Consider the following 15,622-nt stretch of genomic DNA (forward strand, 5'->3'; position numbering starts at 1 on the left):
ATAAGAAAAACCACTGGAGGACATTCCTTTATTCATTTTTTAAAACATTTCACAGAAATTCAACATCAAACCTTAACAATGTTGATATTTCAAACAATTTTATTGGTGAGAAACTGCACGATCAGTATACTTTGATTCCCCCGTCACTGAAGATCAAACAGCTTTATGGTTTATAGTTTTCCCTCTTTCTGTTCCCTCAGTGAAGCCACAGCAAGAGAGATCAACTAGAGAAGTTTGATAACAACGCACGTCATACAAAAAAAGATTTACAAAAGAAACCAAAAGTAAAAACACAAAAGTACTATTTGTACCGTGTCAATGAGTGTGAGACAGTAATTAAAGACCTTGAAACAACTAACCAATGGATTGCTTTGTAACAGATTTCAGTAGCGTTTTCTTACCATACCAGCCTAGATACAAGGGGCTAAAAACTCATTCTAACTGATCTAAGATCAGATTCATGTAAGTGCAGATTATTTAAATCCTATTGCAACACAAGACTGCTATCCTGCATCAAGTCTCCCATGTTTTGAAATGCGTTGTGAATAATGGCAGGTACCCAGACTCGATCTTGCATTTGACAGGTGAAGACCCAAATTGTATTGAGATTACACTGCAAACAAATGATCTTAGGAAATGAAAACATCTCAAATGTGTACATAAAAAAGTCCATTCTGTTCAGGAGAGGAACTTGCTTGCCTGTTACATTGCACATAAGATTCTTCACCCTGTTTCTAGACATTTGCACTTATTTCAAGTAATCTTACCAAGTGAAATGATCCGAAATGACCCGAGAGGCAAATAATGTTTTTGTCTTTAAGCTTTTGAGTTTTAAATGGGTACACTGAAGGTAAATTTCACTCACTACGATGAAGCTTTTTTTGCAGGTTACCCCCATCTACATCGACTTTGCATCTATCACTCTCCCTTGTACATCTCTGCACCCTGAACAGATGTGTTGGCCTGCCTTCGCGTGAACACCATGACACACTCTCTCAAACGTCAACAACGTCTACTCACAGATACGGGCACAAACTCTACATACATTTAAAAATCAGATGATAAGGCACCACTTGGTCGTTTCTATAGGGGAACCTGCATTTCTGCATTTCCTGTCCGTCGTACTTTATTTTAGTTCAATAAGAGCTCTTTGAGATAAAACACTAAAAATACCATTGCTGACAGCGTGGCCACTTAAGGTCCACGAACAAAATGAAAAGTTGACTGAAGCCATTATATGACTACAGGTCCTACCCTGTCTGTTAAACGTGTGGGCTGTTTTTATGGCATCTGCTTTGGGGAGTCTGTCCGATAGCTGACTGGTCCATGGCAACAATGCTGCAGAATCCGTCCACTTCTGGAAACAGCAACAAGACAGGTGCTACTTCCTACCCACCTGAGCCCAAACTAGCGCCCCCTGGTGTCCAGTTTCCATGCCGTCTGGCATCCACCGCGAGGAGCCGGCAGCGATCGTCTCACCTCCTCTTCCTTTTGGTTTTTCTCTCTCCTTCTCCCGCCCCCTGGCTCCGCCCCCCCGATGCCCCAGCTCTCGGGTTCGGGCGCGCGTCCGGGTCCGTTCTCTCGATCCGGCCCTTACCGCCGCCTCGCACAGGTCCAAGCCTGGACAGAGGGCACCGAGTCCTTCCTCCCCGTCGCTCTCCTCCTCCTCCTCCTCCTCCTCGTCCTCGTCCTCGTCCTCCTCCTCGTCCAGGAGTGGCTCAAACCTCTCCGCCGAGGACGAGCCGGGCAGCGAGGAAGACGAGGAGGGCTGGGCCACGCAGTGGGCCGCCCCCTCGTACACGCACAGGGGCAGCTGGAGGTAGCGTCCCGCCGCAAAGAGGCAGCAGCACGTGGGCATGCGGTCGGTCGCCTCTCCTCTCACCAGACGCAGCCTCTTACGGTGAGGGCTGGGCAGGGCAAAGCAGGGTCGCGAGGCGGGGGAGGCATGTGGGTGGGTGTGGCCGTGGGTGGAGACAGGGGCCGGGGCAGTCATGGAGACGGTGCAGGGCATGGCAGCGGGTGCTGGTGGGAAACGCCAGTCTCTCTGAAGGAGGATTTCGGTGCGGAGTCGACGCAGAAGGTTGTTTATGAGGACGGAGCGGCGCAGGAACGCCTCCGGATCGTCGATGAATCGCATCTTCTCTAGAGAGAGTCGCAGGATGTGAGCGTGCTCTTCTAAAACCGGCGGCACCTGTAGGTTGGGAGAGGAATTACAGTGTGGCACTACTTTAGTGGTGTCGAACTGTTCACAATTAATCCTTACTATTGTTTTTTTGGTGATTAAATAGCTTTCGCCATTTAACATTTTGATTTTATTTTGTTGCAATTTGCTGACTTTAATAAGCATGTATTTAAGTATTCCAGTGTTGCATAGCAGCGTTCCTCATGTTAGTGTGGAATATGCTATTGCCAGTGGACTCACGGTGTGACAGTAACTCCTGAAGCTAAGTGGAAGATCATCGTCCTCCACGTACTTCCTCTTAAAGTAAGCGATCCGGGACATGGTCACATGATCAGGGGCTCGTCTACAGGGGGGCTCTGAGCCTGGAAAAGTGGTGAGAAATGTTTCCATGTTTTACCAAGCAGACTAAGATCAATATTTTACATCGCATCCACACATCAGAGCTATGAGATTCCTTAGATTTAAAAAAAATTAGAACAGGCTTCGAATAGGATATTTTTTCTTTACTTATACAACAGATCATGAAGACATGCATGGTGCTATTTATATGCCAAAACTCTTTTTGTATGTATTGCAGTTTCTGACCATCAGTGAGCTCCTGGGCATCACCCCCTGATGGAGTGGGGGTGGAGACACAGCTCTTGCTGCAATGCTCGGACTCCCAGATTGGCTGGTACAGTGGGGGCGGGGCTTCAGGCTCATGATCGCAAAAAGGGTTCATGGACAAGACCAAGGTCATCGCTTTCCCCCTCTGCTCACACAGACACAGACACACACGCACACACACGCACACAAACACAGACACAAACGTGTTAAAGAAAACATCACACAAGACACCGCTACACATAAGCAGTGCCTAAAAGTTGACACCACTTTGAAATCTGAGATGTCCCTTCATTGTAGCGCAGTGGTTAAGGTACTTGACTTGTAATTGGAAAGGTCCTGGTTCAAGCCCCACCACTGCCAAGTTACCACTGTTGGGCCCTTGAGCAAGGCCCTTAACCCTCAATTGCTCAAGTTGTACTCACTCATAATTGTAAGTCAGTTTGGATACAAGTGTCAGCTAAATGCATGTAAATCCTGATTAGATTGTCCTGAGTGTCCTATAGTGTGTAGAATAACACAGTTCGTTCCCCCCAGTGCTTTTTCTTTCCTCTGGTTCTGAATGTTATACCAGCAGTGCATTTGAATAGACATGGGAGGTAACCCCCACATCAGATCCCAGACGGCCGTGGCTAGCGTGTGGGGACGTGGGCTCATGCAGCACAGCCACCTGTTGAGTGGTGCCCAGAGAGACGAGTCAATGAACGAGATGCCACCTGGTGGAAGCAGGCATGTCTGCAAGGGACAGAGGTGACGGTGAACTTGCGCCAGTATCAGAGAGAGAAAAGGGTCTGGACAAGGCTGAACGTATATCTGTATTTGTTATTCAGTTCACACACACACACACACACACACACACAATGTTCTACAGGCAGCAGGTGGGAGTCTCCTTAAAGCTCATTATCAGAGCTATTTCCACTTCCCTGCCTGTGACTCTCTCTCCCACTGTGATTGTCTGATTCGCTTTCTCTCTTTACCAAGGGAGCAAAACAAAAGACGTGCCACCATCCTCATCCTCTCCCCAATGAGACACCCCACATAGCCTCTGCCTTGTCCTCTGCCAGAGCTATGTGTGTATTCGTTTGTCTGCCTAGGTGTGTGTGTATGGCTGGGTGAGAGGGAGGTGTGTGAGGGTGTGTGTGCGTGTGTTTGTGTATATGTCAGTGCTTGTGTCTAGATGTGTGTGAGGATATAAGTGTATGTCGGTATACGTGTTTGTGTGAGTGTGTGTCTGTGTGAGTGTGTGTGTGCTCTGTCTGCTCATTCTATCTGCCTGCTCTTTGCATTATTCTCTTTGATGAAGCTAATGGGGAAAGGAAGGGAACAGAAATGAGAGAGAGAGAGAGAGAGAGAGAGAGAGAGAGAGAGAGAGAGAGAGAGAGAGAGAGACAGTGGGAAAGAGAGAGAGGGAGAGAGAGAGAGAGAGAGAGAGAGACAGTGGGAAAGAGAGAGAGGGAGAGAGAGAGAGAGAGAGAGAGAGAGAGAGAGAGGGAGAGAGAGAGAGGGAGAGAGAGAGAGAGAGACAGTGGGAAAGAGAGAGAGGGAGAGAGAGAGAGAGAGAGAGAGAGAGAGAGAGAGAGAGAGAGGGAGAGAGAGAGGGAGAGAGAGAGAGACAGTGGGAAAGAGAGAGAGGAGAGAGAGAGAGAGAGAGAGGGAGAGAGAGAGAGACAGTGGGAAAGAGAGAGGGAGAGAGAGAGAGAGAGAGAGAGAGAGAGAGAGAGAGAGAGAGGAGAGAGAGAGAGACAGTGGGAAAGAGAGAGAGGGAGAGAGAGAGAGAGAGAGAGAGAGAGAGAGAGAGAGAGAGAGAGAGAGAGAGGGAGAGAGAGAGAGAGAGAGAGAGAGAGAGAGAGAGACAGTGGGAAAGAGAGAGAGGGAGAGAGAGAGAGAGAGAGACAGTGGGAAAGAGAGAGAGGGAGAGAGCAAGGGGGGAGAGAGAGAGAGAGAGAGAGACAGTGGGAAAGAGAGAGAGACAGTGGGAAAGAGAGAGAGGGAGAGAGCAAGGGGGGAGAGAGAGAGAGAGAGAGAGAGAGAGAGAGAGAGAGAGACAGTGGGAAAGAGAGAGAGGGAGAGAGCAAGGGGGGAGAGAGAGAGAGAGAGAGAGAGAGAGAGAGCACGAGATGAGAGCTAAATGAACACAGAGCGTTAAGGAGGTCTGAAATAAGTGCCAATAAGAAAGGAGAAAAAGAAACAGAAAAGGAGAGGAAAACTATGGACTTGTTCCCAACTTTACATGAATTCTTCATGGTACAGGAATTCACATCCATACAGGAATTCACACAACACTTACATGGAACGTTAAGACCTGTATGACGAGAGACAAAAAAAGACTCCTGTTATTAGAGCTTTTATTTGCTTGCTGACATCTACATCATTCCTGTTAACAATTCTAATCTGCTATGCACACACACACACACACACACGCTAGAAAGGAAAGAGGTGGAAATGTCTGGATGACTGCCTCCGTAAAGGTCATAAATCTCCACTCACATTGATGTGCACACAAACACGCACACACATACACACAGGTACTCTCTCTCACACACATTCTCTCTTCTTACATAACACTACATTTGTGGTGTGTATTACCTTTATACTTGTCTAGACTGAATAAAACATTGCAGTACAGATTTGATTATTTCATATATTAACCAGTACAGAATCTGGCCCATATCTACAAATAGCCTAAGAGCTAACAGTATTTATTAATATTTATTAATATTCTGTTGTATTAGTATTATGTATTATATAATTCTGTAATGATGTTAGGTGCAGGTTTTTTTCACTGACAAGCCATGTGTTCGGTCATATAACCAGCAGGTGGAAAGTAATATGTGATAAAAAAGATTAAAATATGCAGACTGACACCAATCACAACTTAAACCCATAGAATAAGTACAGTCATTTGTATGTTACCAATTCAATCACAGACGGTGTTGGAATGCTGATTTCAATTTAGGTCTCGTCAGGTCACTTTATAAATCTTTATAAATGTTTTTTTTTGCAGACATTGGGACATCTTATTGACAGTACAGGCTGACTGCCTAGCTAATGACATCGCAGTGACATCACAGACTGACGAGACGTGTATATGGAGTTTTTGATTGTCTGATAAAGACTGTCATGGGCTGATCGGCTTACAGAAGCCTGCCAAACAAAGCAAAGCAAATTTGATCAGTTCACGAGAAGACCATATAAGTCTGATGTTTAATTCGTGTGCAATGGTGCGAGCTCCTTCCCTGTCATCCATCAGCTTTCTGCAACACGCACTAACACACATGCCCATCCAGCAATCTCACTTCTCCCTTCTGTTTGGCATCACATAGGACATGTGAAAGAGAAAATGGGGAAGAAAACGGATGCTGCAGAAAGGGAGTGAGAATGAGTGACAAGAAAAACGCAATGAGCGAGAGACTCAAGACAAGGGATTTGAGAAAACAGAGATGGGCGGGGAAGGGGAAAGAGATTAGAAGTCAGAGAGACAGCCAAGTTTCTCTCCTCTGTCACTCATTCTGTCACCATTCACTGTCAAGTCTAGTTAAAGCTCACTGAGATCACACACCTACTAACGCACAAAGACACCCACATTCACACGACATATCAGATCTCCCGTTCTGGGAAATGAAATGATACCGGATGTATTTACACCTAATTATCCTTAAAGTCACATCATATGAGTGCAGATGCCCACAGAAGTTTGTATACATGCACGCTTATGAACTTAGAGACTTTCAGTTATACATTTGAATTAAAGACATAGTATCAGTTTGCAGACTATAAAGAATACAAGTGGAACAATACTTGACCCCTGAGGCACACCAGTTGTAATTCTTTGTATCTCAGAGACTCTTCTTCTGAAGAAGCAGCCTGCCACAGAGCACTGCTCACAGTCAATCATTTTCCATCTACTGTGATTCAATTAAAATATGATTGATGGACATTGGTGATAAAAACAAAAACCATAGCTTAAACAGGGTACTGCTATACTTATATGGACAGCAAAGGTAAGAAAAAAATAATTGTGGACTAAACTGTTCTATAGGAATATAGGTAATTGCTGCATGCCTAGGAGTTTACCTGAGTGAACAATAGAACAACAAGGTTCAGCAAGTCTTCAGCAAGTTCTCAGGTCTGCTGCTGTGTAAATAGAGTTTCACCACAGTGCTGTATGCTTGTGCAACTCACACAGAATAGATTGCCTTCAGCTTTGAAGTTTGTCCAAACATATACACATATCCACAAACAGAGAAAGCCCACAATTATTCAGTGAATCATCTTACCTGCACACAAGGACTAGCATTACAACTTTCTACTGAGATAAAGCAGAGTTTCCCTATTCCCACTTAAAGTAACACCAAAGTTAGCTATCTACAGAAATACCCAGCCTTCTAACTGATTATTGTGAGTGTTTTTCTCTAAATGTGTGGCAATATTCAAGTTCAAAAACATAATGCCCTCAAATTCTATGTTATTATGCATACACATTTTTAAACAATGCATAAGCTGCATTCTATTAGGCAGAATACCAGAAACCTGTAAATTTTATGCTCGTCTAAAGAGATCAAGATATTTCTCATGGCTCATCTCCATGAAGTTCTGGAATGCATTGTTTGGAGAATGTTCAAAATTAGCTCAACGAATGGATACTGGATTTGAAGCGGGTGGATGCAATTGAACAGTGTTCCTGAATTCCTGGAACCCCTACCACATATTGAGCACATGTGCAAGGATAGGTGTGGAATCACTGGAGGCATGACGCCCATGATGTTTGGATCCGGTGACCTAGAACCTGCTGCCGGTTTGATAATGGGCTTGATGATGTGACACCCTCTCCTGGCATGCGTACGTTTTCAAATTAACTTTGGGTTTGTGTTTTTCTTTCCAACTCTCTGTGCAAGCACACCCATCTCTCTTGCTCCTTCCCACCGAGCTGCAGCATGGCCTGTCGCCAGAAGCAACGAGTCATCTTCCGAAACCACCCCATGCATGCAGTGCTACGGAGCACCTGCGCATGCTCAGGAGTGGGGGTGGAGGTTCTCCGGAGCGACACGGAGGGTGAGACACTCCATCACACCTCCCACTCTGATGCCCGCTGGCACGTGTGCTTTCTGAAGAACATTTCAGGAAATTACCGCACCGTAGTTAAAGATTTACAGGTAGACAAAATTACAGTTTAGAACCCAATAAGTACCTTAGAAGTTTAAGGCCAAATGTAAACAGACATTTAACCATCATACTTATATGAGCTTGGTGGACATCCCATCCCAAAACCTCAATATGGTGTTGCTCCCCATTGCAGACATAACAGCCTTTCCTCTCGTGGGAAGCTTTACCACATGATTTTGGAGTGTGTGGGAATGTGTACCCATTCAGTCAAAAAAGCATTTGTGAGGTCAGATGATGATGTTGGCTGAGGAGGCCTGACTTGCATTCGACATTCCAATTTATCCCAAAGGTGTTCAATAGGGGTTGAGTTCAGGGCTCTGGGGAGGGCCCTGGGCAGGCCACTGGCATCCCTCCACACAAAACTTGACTAATCATGTCTTTGTGGACCTCACTTTCTGCACAGGGGCACTGCCATGCTGGAACAAGAAAGGGCCTGCCACAAAGTTGAAAGCATATAATTGTCTAAATTGTCTAATTGTCCTTAGTGGAACTTAGGAACCAAACCCAAACCTTGAAAAACAGACCCAGACCATTAAACTTCCTCCACCGAACTACTGCCTGCACTGGTAGGTTGCATTCTGGTAGTTTGCATTCTCCGGACAAACCCATATTCGTCTGTCAGACTGCCAGATAATGGACCATGATTCATCAGTCCAGAGAACACATTTCCACTGCTCCGGAGTCCAGTGGTGGTGTGCTTTGCAGCACTCCAACCGACACTTGGCATTGAGCACAGTGATCTTAGGCTTGTGTGCAGCTCTGTGGCCATGGAAACAAAAACATTTCATGAAGCTACGAACATACGGTTCTTTGCTGATATTGCTTCCCGAGGATGTTTGGAACTAAACTGATCAGCCTCAACATTAAAACCACCTGCCTAATATTCCATAGGTCCTTGTGTTGCCAAAACGGCTCTGACCCATCGAGATACGGACTCCACAGGACTTCTGCAATACATTAGCATCAGATCCTTTAAGACATGTAAATTGGGAGTTGGGGCCTCCACGGATTGGACTTTCCAGCACATGCCACAGATGCTCGATTGGATTGAGAGCAAGGAGATCAAAAAGTCCAAGGTGTTGACTTACACTTTTAATTTTTTGTCATGTTCCCCAAACCATTCCTGAACAATGCCACTGCCATTAGGGAATTCCATTACCATGGAGGGGTGTACATGATCTGCTACAATGTTTTGGTTAGGTAGTACTTGTCAAAGTAATATCCACATGACTGCACACGCATGGAGCCATCCACATGATCCAAAAGAAAATTTGATTCATCAGACCAGGTTACGTTCCAATATTCCCTGGTCCAGTTTTGATGCTCCTGTGCCCATTGTAGGCATTTTCAGCAGTGGAATGGGGTCACCATGGGAAATCTGACCAATCTGTGTCTACGTAGCCTTATAACACAGCAAGCTGCAATGCACTGTGTGTTATGACACATTTTGATCAGAGCCAGCATTATCTTTTTGCCTTTCACTTCCCATGTGCTTCAGTGAGCCATGGGTTCTCATGACCTTGTCGCCGGTTCACCAATTGTTCATCCTTGGACCACTGCATACAGTTTTGGAGATGCTTTGACCCCAGTCATTTGGTTATCGGTTAGGCCCTGGACAAACAAGCTCAGATTCTTACACTGACCCATGTTTTCCTGCTTCCAACACATTGACTTCAAGATCTGTCTGTTCACTTGCTGCCTAATAGATCCCACCCCTTAACAGATGCCACTGTAATCAATGTTACTCGCTTCCGCTATCAGTGATTTTAATGTCAAAGTCAAAGTCGAATGTTTTTATACAATGCTTTTTACAACACATGTCACGAAGCTGCTTTACAAATGTATGGGTCCAGGTCCCTAATGAGCAAACTGGAGGCGACAGTGGCAAGGAAAAACTCCCTGGGCAGAACTGAGGAAGAAACCTTGGGAGAATGTTGTGGTTGATTGGTGTATGCAGTGAGTGATGTGACAGAGCATGATTTTTGTACTTCAGTACCTGGTGGGAAACCTTGGAAGAATGTTGTGGTTGATTGGTGTGTGTAGTGAGTGATGTGACAGAGTGTAATTTTTCTACTTCAGTACTTAGTGACCCTGCTCTCTGAGTTTGCATGGTCAATTGCTTTGTAGCCATGTTGTTGTTGCTCCTAAATGCTTCCATTTCACAATGATGGGCCGGGTCAGAGGTGGTATCCTATGACAGTGCCACTTTAAAGTCAGTGAACTTTTCAGTACAATCCATTGTATTGCCAATGCTTGTGTCTGGAGATGATATGGCTATGTGCTTTATTTTATACAATAGGTGTAGCTGAAGCAGTTGAACTCAAGGATTAGGAGAGACGTTCACATATTTTTGGCCATATCATTTATCTACAATATGCTGGTGAGTTTCTTAAGCTTACAATATACATTATGTTTGGGAACTCTTAATGCTAGGGTGATTATTAAACCATTTTTGCATGAGCCATGTTAAAATATTGACTATTTGGCAGAACTGGACTGATCACTTCATATTCATATGTTTCCAGGTTCAAAATATGTCTGTACTCTTTGAGAATATTCATATTTACAATATAAATAAAAGACTATAATTGAAAACTATCCATATACATGAACTGAGTGAAATCTGCAAGAAGCTTTGATAATTTAGTTTCAAACCACATGACTAAAGAGGGCTTATTTTAGGCTTAACCTATGCTTTGTGATTTTGAATACACCCTACAGCTACTAATGTAGGTCAAGAAGGTAGTCTGTATGTTTATGTCAAACATACAAAGGAATCTTTGGCAACACCCAGCTAGCAAAGGTGGATCAACATCCATCCATGGTTTAGTGATTCACTGACACAGCCCAGGGGAGAGAGTGAACGAGGTGGGGGTACTGAAGGAAAGAATGAAAAGGGGGGTGAAATAAAAACCAGAAACACCCATACAGCTTTGCCAAAACCACTGGGCTTGCTCAGCCTGTCTAGGTCTACGTCCAGATTGCTGAGAGAGAGAGAGAGAGAGAGAGAGAGAGAGAGGTGGGGGGGAAGAGAAGAGTGAAAGAGGGTAAATTATAGCCAGCCCAGCCAGTGTGTGTGTGTGTGTGTGTGTGTGTGTGTGTGTGTGTGTGGGGCGTTGCCTTAGGGAGAATCTGTGTGTGTGTATGTGTGTGTGGTTCAGACAGATGAGGAGCTGTAGTAACATGATCATGTTGACACAACGCCACATCACTGTTGGAGGAATGTTTTGGCTGCTGGTCTATTCCTCTTGTTGGGGGGGGGGGGGGGGGGGGGCTGTATCCTGGAGCTCAATGTGTGCAACTGTCTGTGTTTGAGGATATGAGAGAAAGCAAGAAAGCAAAATAGAGAGAGAGAGAGAGAGAGAGAGAGAGAGAGAGAGAGAGAGAGAGGAAGAGAGAGGGAGAAAGAGAGAGAGCACAGAGGAGAGAACGTGCTCTGTATCTGTGCGACTGTGACAGCATTCTCCCTGACCCAGTTTTCTTTCTGAACCTCTTGTAAACATGTTGAAACACTGTAGCTGGGGCTGGGGAATGAGTAACTCATGCGGAGATGAGAGTGCTTATGCTCGCGCCGTACAAAAGGTGACTGCTTCAATATGGGATTGGTATTCTAGAAGCAAGTTTGTGCGCCAAAGGATGTTCACTTCTTAGTGGACGAGTCCGAGGGGGCGTGCGAAGCGTGTGTGCTCATGGACAGAGCGAGAGTGGATTTCCAGGGAGTTTGGATCAAGCAGTGGGCATTTGCCACAGCGGGCTTTTGACAAGGACGGGGCCCGTGCTGCGTGTTGAGACTGAGCGGAGTGTGGTGTAAAACGTGGGCTGCTGGTGTTGGTGGAGGCTGTTCCCAGACCCCCCCTGCCCAGCACGCCAACCAGCGCAGGTCTGACTGCAGACGATCTGCCAGACAGCCCCCCACGGCTTGGAGCAGAGAGCACCTCCGGGCGGGAGCGGAGCAGTGATCGGTGCCGGGCTGTTAGTAGGTGTGAGGGCTGGCCTGGGTGAGCAGAGGGCGGGATCAGTGAGTGGCCCTGTGCCAGGTACACGAGAAGTGGCATAGCGAGGGGGGGAGGGATACCCTCAGTGTGCCCACCGGCATGGAGAACAGCTGCCACAGCTAACTGCAGGGACCTCGCTGACAATAAACTGCGCAATAATCCCCCCTCCACTTACACACACACACACACACACACACACACACACACACACACACATGCATGCATGAACATGCACACATATGCAAATGCACACACACATACACACATGTGCACAAAGCCTTTGTTGGAAACAAATTTCTCTCTTGCAACAAATGTACACAAATACTGTCTGAGTATCAGGCTTCCATCTTGTGCACTTTGTCTCCTTGTATGGGAAAGGAGTATAACCCAGGCATGGCACTGTAGCAAGTGAGAAAGAGAGATACAGAGTGAGAAAGAGAGACAGAGAGTGGGAAAGAGACAGAGTGAGAGTCCTTACAATGTCTCACTGTTTTCTACCATCGTTTCTCTTCTGATCTTTTTTCTTCCATAGTCTCCCTTTCCCACCCCTGAGGCCAAGTACCTAACAGCGAGATAACTGAGAGAGTGTCTGGTGTGTGATGTGACAGAAGGAAAGAGAAACAGAGAGAGAGAGAGAGAGAGAGAGAGAGGGAAGGAGAGGGAGAGAGCGAGAAAGAGAGAGAGAGAGAGAGAGAGAGAGACTGTGTGCGTGTGATCTCTCTCCTGTGTCTCATTAGCTAGAGCTGTTCTCAGAGCTCTTAAGTGGTTGACTAAAGGAATCCATCAGGCCACTCCTATCATAACAGCAGATCGGCAGCCTTAACCCGATCCTGCCTCCCTCACGCGCAACAATCAGACATAAATCCCAGGAGTTTAGCAGAGTAGAAAATATCTCTCGGACATCTGATAATACTTTTTGTATGTATGTGTGTGTGTGTGTGTGTGGGGGGGGGGGGGAGTTGTTAGTGGTCTTTTCCAATATACATCTTACAATGACCGGTAGTGTAGTTAAAACAGGAACGCAGTTATGGTTATATAACTTATTTCCTTTATACATTTTTAGGTCAAAGGCTGGATTAAACATTACAACAGCAGTTTTAAAACAACAACGTCGCGGGCGAAGGCGCGCCAAAATAAATGTTTTCAGTAGATGTGACACAAAAGATCAAAACAGTGTAATTAGTCTTGGCACCGTGACGTGCCATATTGGCCCGTCACGGTCCCCGGCAATCTATCCCATTCCCTATGAGATGGTAGCGGAGCGGGGTCGGTGTATTACATCTGCGAGCGTCAGCCTTCGCGAGTTCACCGAATCACTTACATCATCTTTATGTGGAATTCTGACCGCGCTTTAGAAGTGTGCGTAAAACAACTTACCTAAAAATGCAGTGGTGGACTTGTCCGGACTTGTTATTCTGGTTGAAATAAAAGGGTGCAATGAAATCCTTCGTGGTAAATTAACTATCGAGTGTTAAACTTGCCCTCGGCACGAGCAAAGGACGATGTAGTTTCGTTATAGTAATTTAAAAAAATCACCCCCTTTATCAAACATTGCATTCGCGTGCTCAAAGAGTGCGAGAAATTATTCCCGGGCGTAATCAGCACTCCACCGCTGAACGAGTTAAAAACCGTCGCACGGGACGTGGGATCCTGTCCGCGATTTACTACTACCGAGGTGGACAAAAAAATCAATGCTACTCCGTGTCTGTATGCAAACAAAGCCGTTGCGGTGTCACGGAATCTCTTCTGCATTCGCGCAGGTCGGTTCCCTTTGTGCCACAGTGACCCCACCGGCTGTCCGCGAAGGTGCGACGCTGCAGCACTCGTTGTGAACGACGATCTTTAACGGCTGTAGACAAGACCAGCGTCGCCCCATCCATCGGCGTCAAAAGCGCTTTCCAGCTCAGATCCCTGCCGTGCCCCGAGATAGTTCCCTGCTCTTTCTTTGGCGATGAGATGGATTTAACGTTTGACTGAGAGCGAGCGCGAGAGAAGCGAAGCGGGCACGGGGCCAGTCATCTGTTATGCATTTCCCCTTTGATCCGGGAGCAACGGCTCGCGTTCTCCAGGCGCGCTCCTGAAACGGTTTTTCTCCGGTGTTTCCTATTTAGAATAGTTTTGGGACGTGCGCCAAGTCATGCCACTCTTTAATTCCAATCATTGCACAGACGTTCGCGCCTCTCTCTCTCTCTCTCTCTCTCTCTCTCTCTCTCTCTCTCTCTCTCTCTCTCTCTCTCTCTCTCTCTCTCGCTCGTACTGTCTAGGTGACTGAAGTTGGGTGTAAAAAAAACCCAGAGTTTGAACTCATCTAAAGGCACCCAGTCTTTGGCCGGAGTCCCATGATTTATGTTCTTGTTTAAAACCGCTGTGTGGAAGCAATTTTCCAGGCAGATGACTGAGAATTAAGGTCATGGAGACCAAGTGGGCGAAGAGAATTTTATTCGACTCGTTTTGGACAAAGCCAGCGGTACACAGAGGACGTGTAATAAATGGCCTCATTTTAAAACAAATCTGTATCTTTTTAAAAATCTGATTTTAACAATTCCGTTAGTGATATTTATTATTTTTATTGTGTATTTGTTACTTCGTGATCTTTATCTACTATTTAATTCCTTCCGTTTATTTAGGTTTAGTAAACCGTAGGGCTTATAGCCGAATAACCTTGAACTTTAAGCCATATGTATGAACGTTCATATATAAAGAACAATTGCTATTATTAACGTAATAACGTACGTTTTATCTAACCTAATAGAATTCGAATGGTGTCACGCCTTGTAATTACAGGGATGTTCAGTTACAATAGTATTATCGCTTGCAAATATGGAATGTTAATGATTTTCTGAACATTTGGCTTAGCGTTTCACAGCTTCCATAATGACGGTAAACGGCACTGGTGTGCATCATGTGAAATGGGAGACTTTTGCATGTAGTATATATGTTTATAACATCCCTCCCCCGCTACACACACACACACACACACACACACGCACACACAGCAAGTCTTGCAAGGAAAGTTTATCTTGGACTATCGCTGGCCAGTAATGCTAGCTCCATCTTTTGGCTTTCTGGTGCCAGTGCATTGGAATCCACTGTCGCGCCGCAAGGCTTCTGCCTTCTCATTTTACTGCAAAGCGCAACATTTGAATGGGAAGAATCAGATGGCGGAACACGCCATTGGAGAGCTCCCCCCCGCCCCCCCCCCCACCCCCCCAGGTAAAATCATATTATTGGATGAGAAGCAAAGTCCGCACGCCTCCACTGTGTCTGACAAGTGTTATATGCTCTCCACTTCCTCTCAGGAATGATTTAGCATGACACACTGCGCATAAAATAATTATCAGCAGCTCGTGTGCCGTGTTGTTCCAGTACTCCGGTTCTGACAGTAGCTCAGCCCACCACCCCACGCGCGGAAATAAGTTCAACTTTAATGAGCCTTCTGGCATAAACTGTTTACAGCCTATGCCAGTCTAAACACACCAACATCAAGCACCGTCCCGCAGACAGAGGGCTGGAACACCCATGTTTTAACGGGACGAATATGGATGCCGAACTGGCCTAAAAAAAGATAAACCCCAACGCTTATTGCGCGCATGACTAAAAATTGTAGACCACCCTACAAGAGACCCTCACTCCAGCTTGCCAACGTTACCGTCCTGTCCCAGCCAGGTAACTGAGAAGT

General features: G+C 45.8%; 1 protein-coding gene across 1 annotated transcript; it reads right to left on the reverse strand.

Moving 5' to 3' along the window:
• Positions 1-11: 11 nt before the first annotated feature.
• sertad4 (SERTA domain containing 4) lies at positions 12-14,201 on the reverse strand. Its single transcript, XM_027008186.3, has 4 exons — positions 13,321-14,201; positions 2,768-2,933; positions 2,423-2,544; positions 12-2,191 (listed from the first exon to the last, which is right to left on the reverse strand). The coding sequence occupies exons 2-4, from the start codon at positions 2,919-2,921 to the stop codon at positions 1,382-1,384; spliced, it is 1,086 nt and encodes a 361-aa protein (XP_026863987.3). The 5' UTR covers positions 2,922-2,933; positions 13,321-14,201; the 3' UTR covers positions 12-1,381.
• Between the last annotated feature and the right edge of the window lie 1,421 nt (positions 14,202-15,622).

This window comes from Electrophorus electricus, chromosome 12 (genome assembly GCF_041902795.1).
Source record: "Electrophorus electricus isolate QZ-2024a chromosome 12, ASM4190279v1, whole genome shotgun sequence".
Classification (NCBI taxonomy): domain Eukaryota; kingdom Metazoa; phylum Chordata; class Actinopteri; order Gymnotiformes; family Gymnotidae; genus Electrophorus; species Electrophorus electricus.

Bases quoted from the DNA above. Each gene is read 5' to 3' on its own strand.
- sertad4 (XM_027008186.3), bottom strand. From the start codon at position 2,921: ATGACCTTGGTCTTGTCCATGAACCCTTTTTGCGATCATGAGCCTGAA. The intron at 2,545-2,767 runs GTCAGAAACTGC...CCACTTTTCCAG, and splicing joins TGCCCAGGAGCTCACTGATG to GCTCAGAGCCCCCCTGTAGA. The intron at 2,192-2,422 runs GTGAGTCCACTG...CCCAACCTACAG, and splicing joins TCAGGAGTTACTGTCACACC to GTGCCGCCGGTTTTAGAAGA.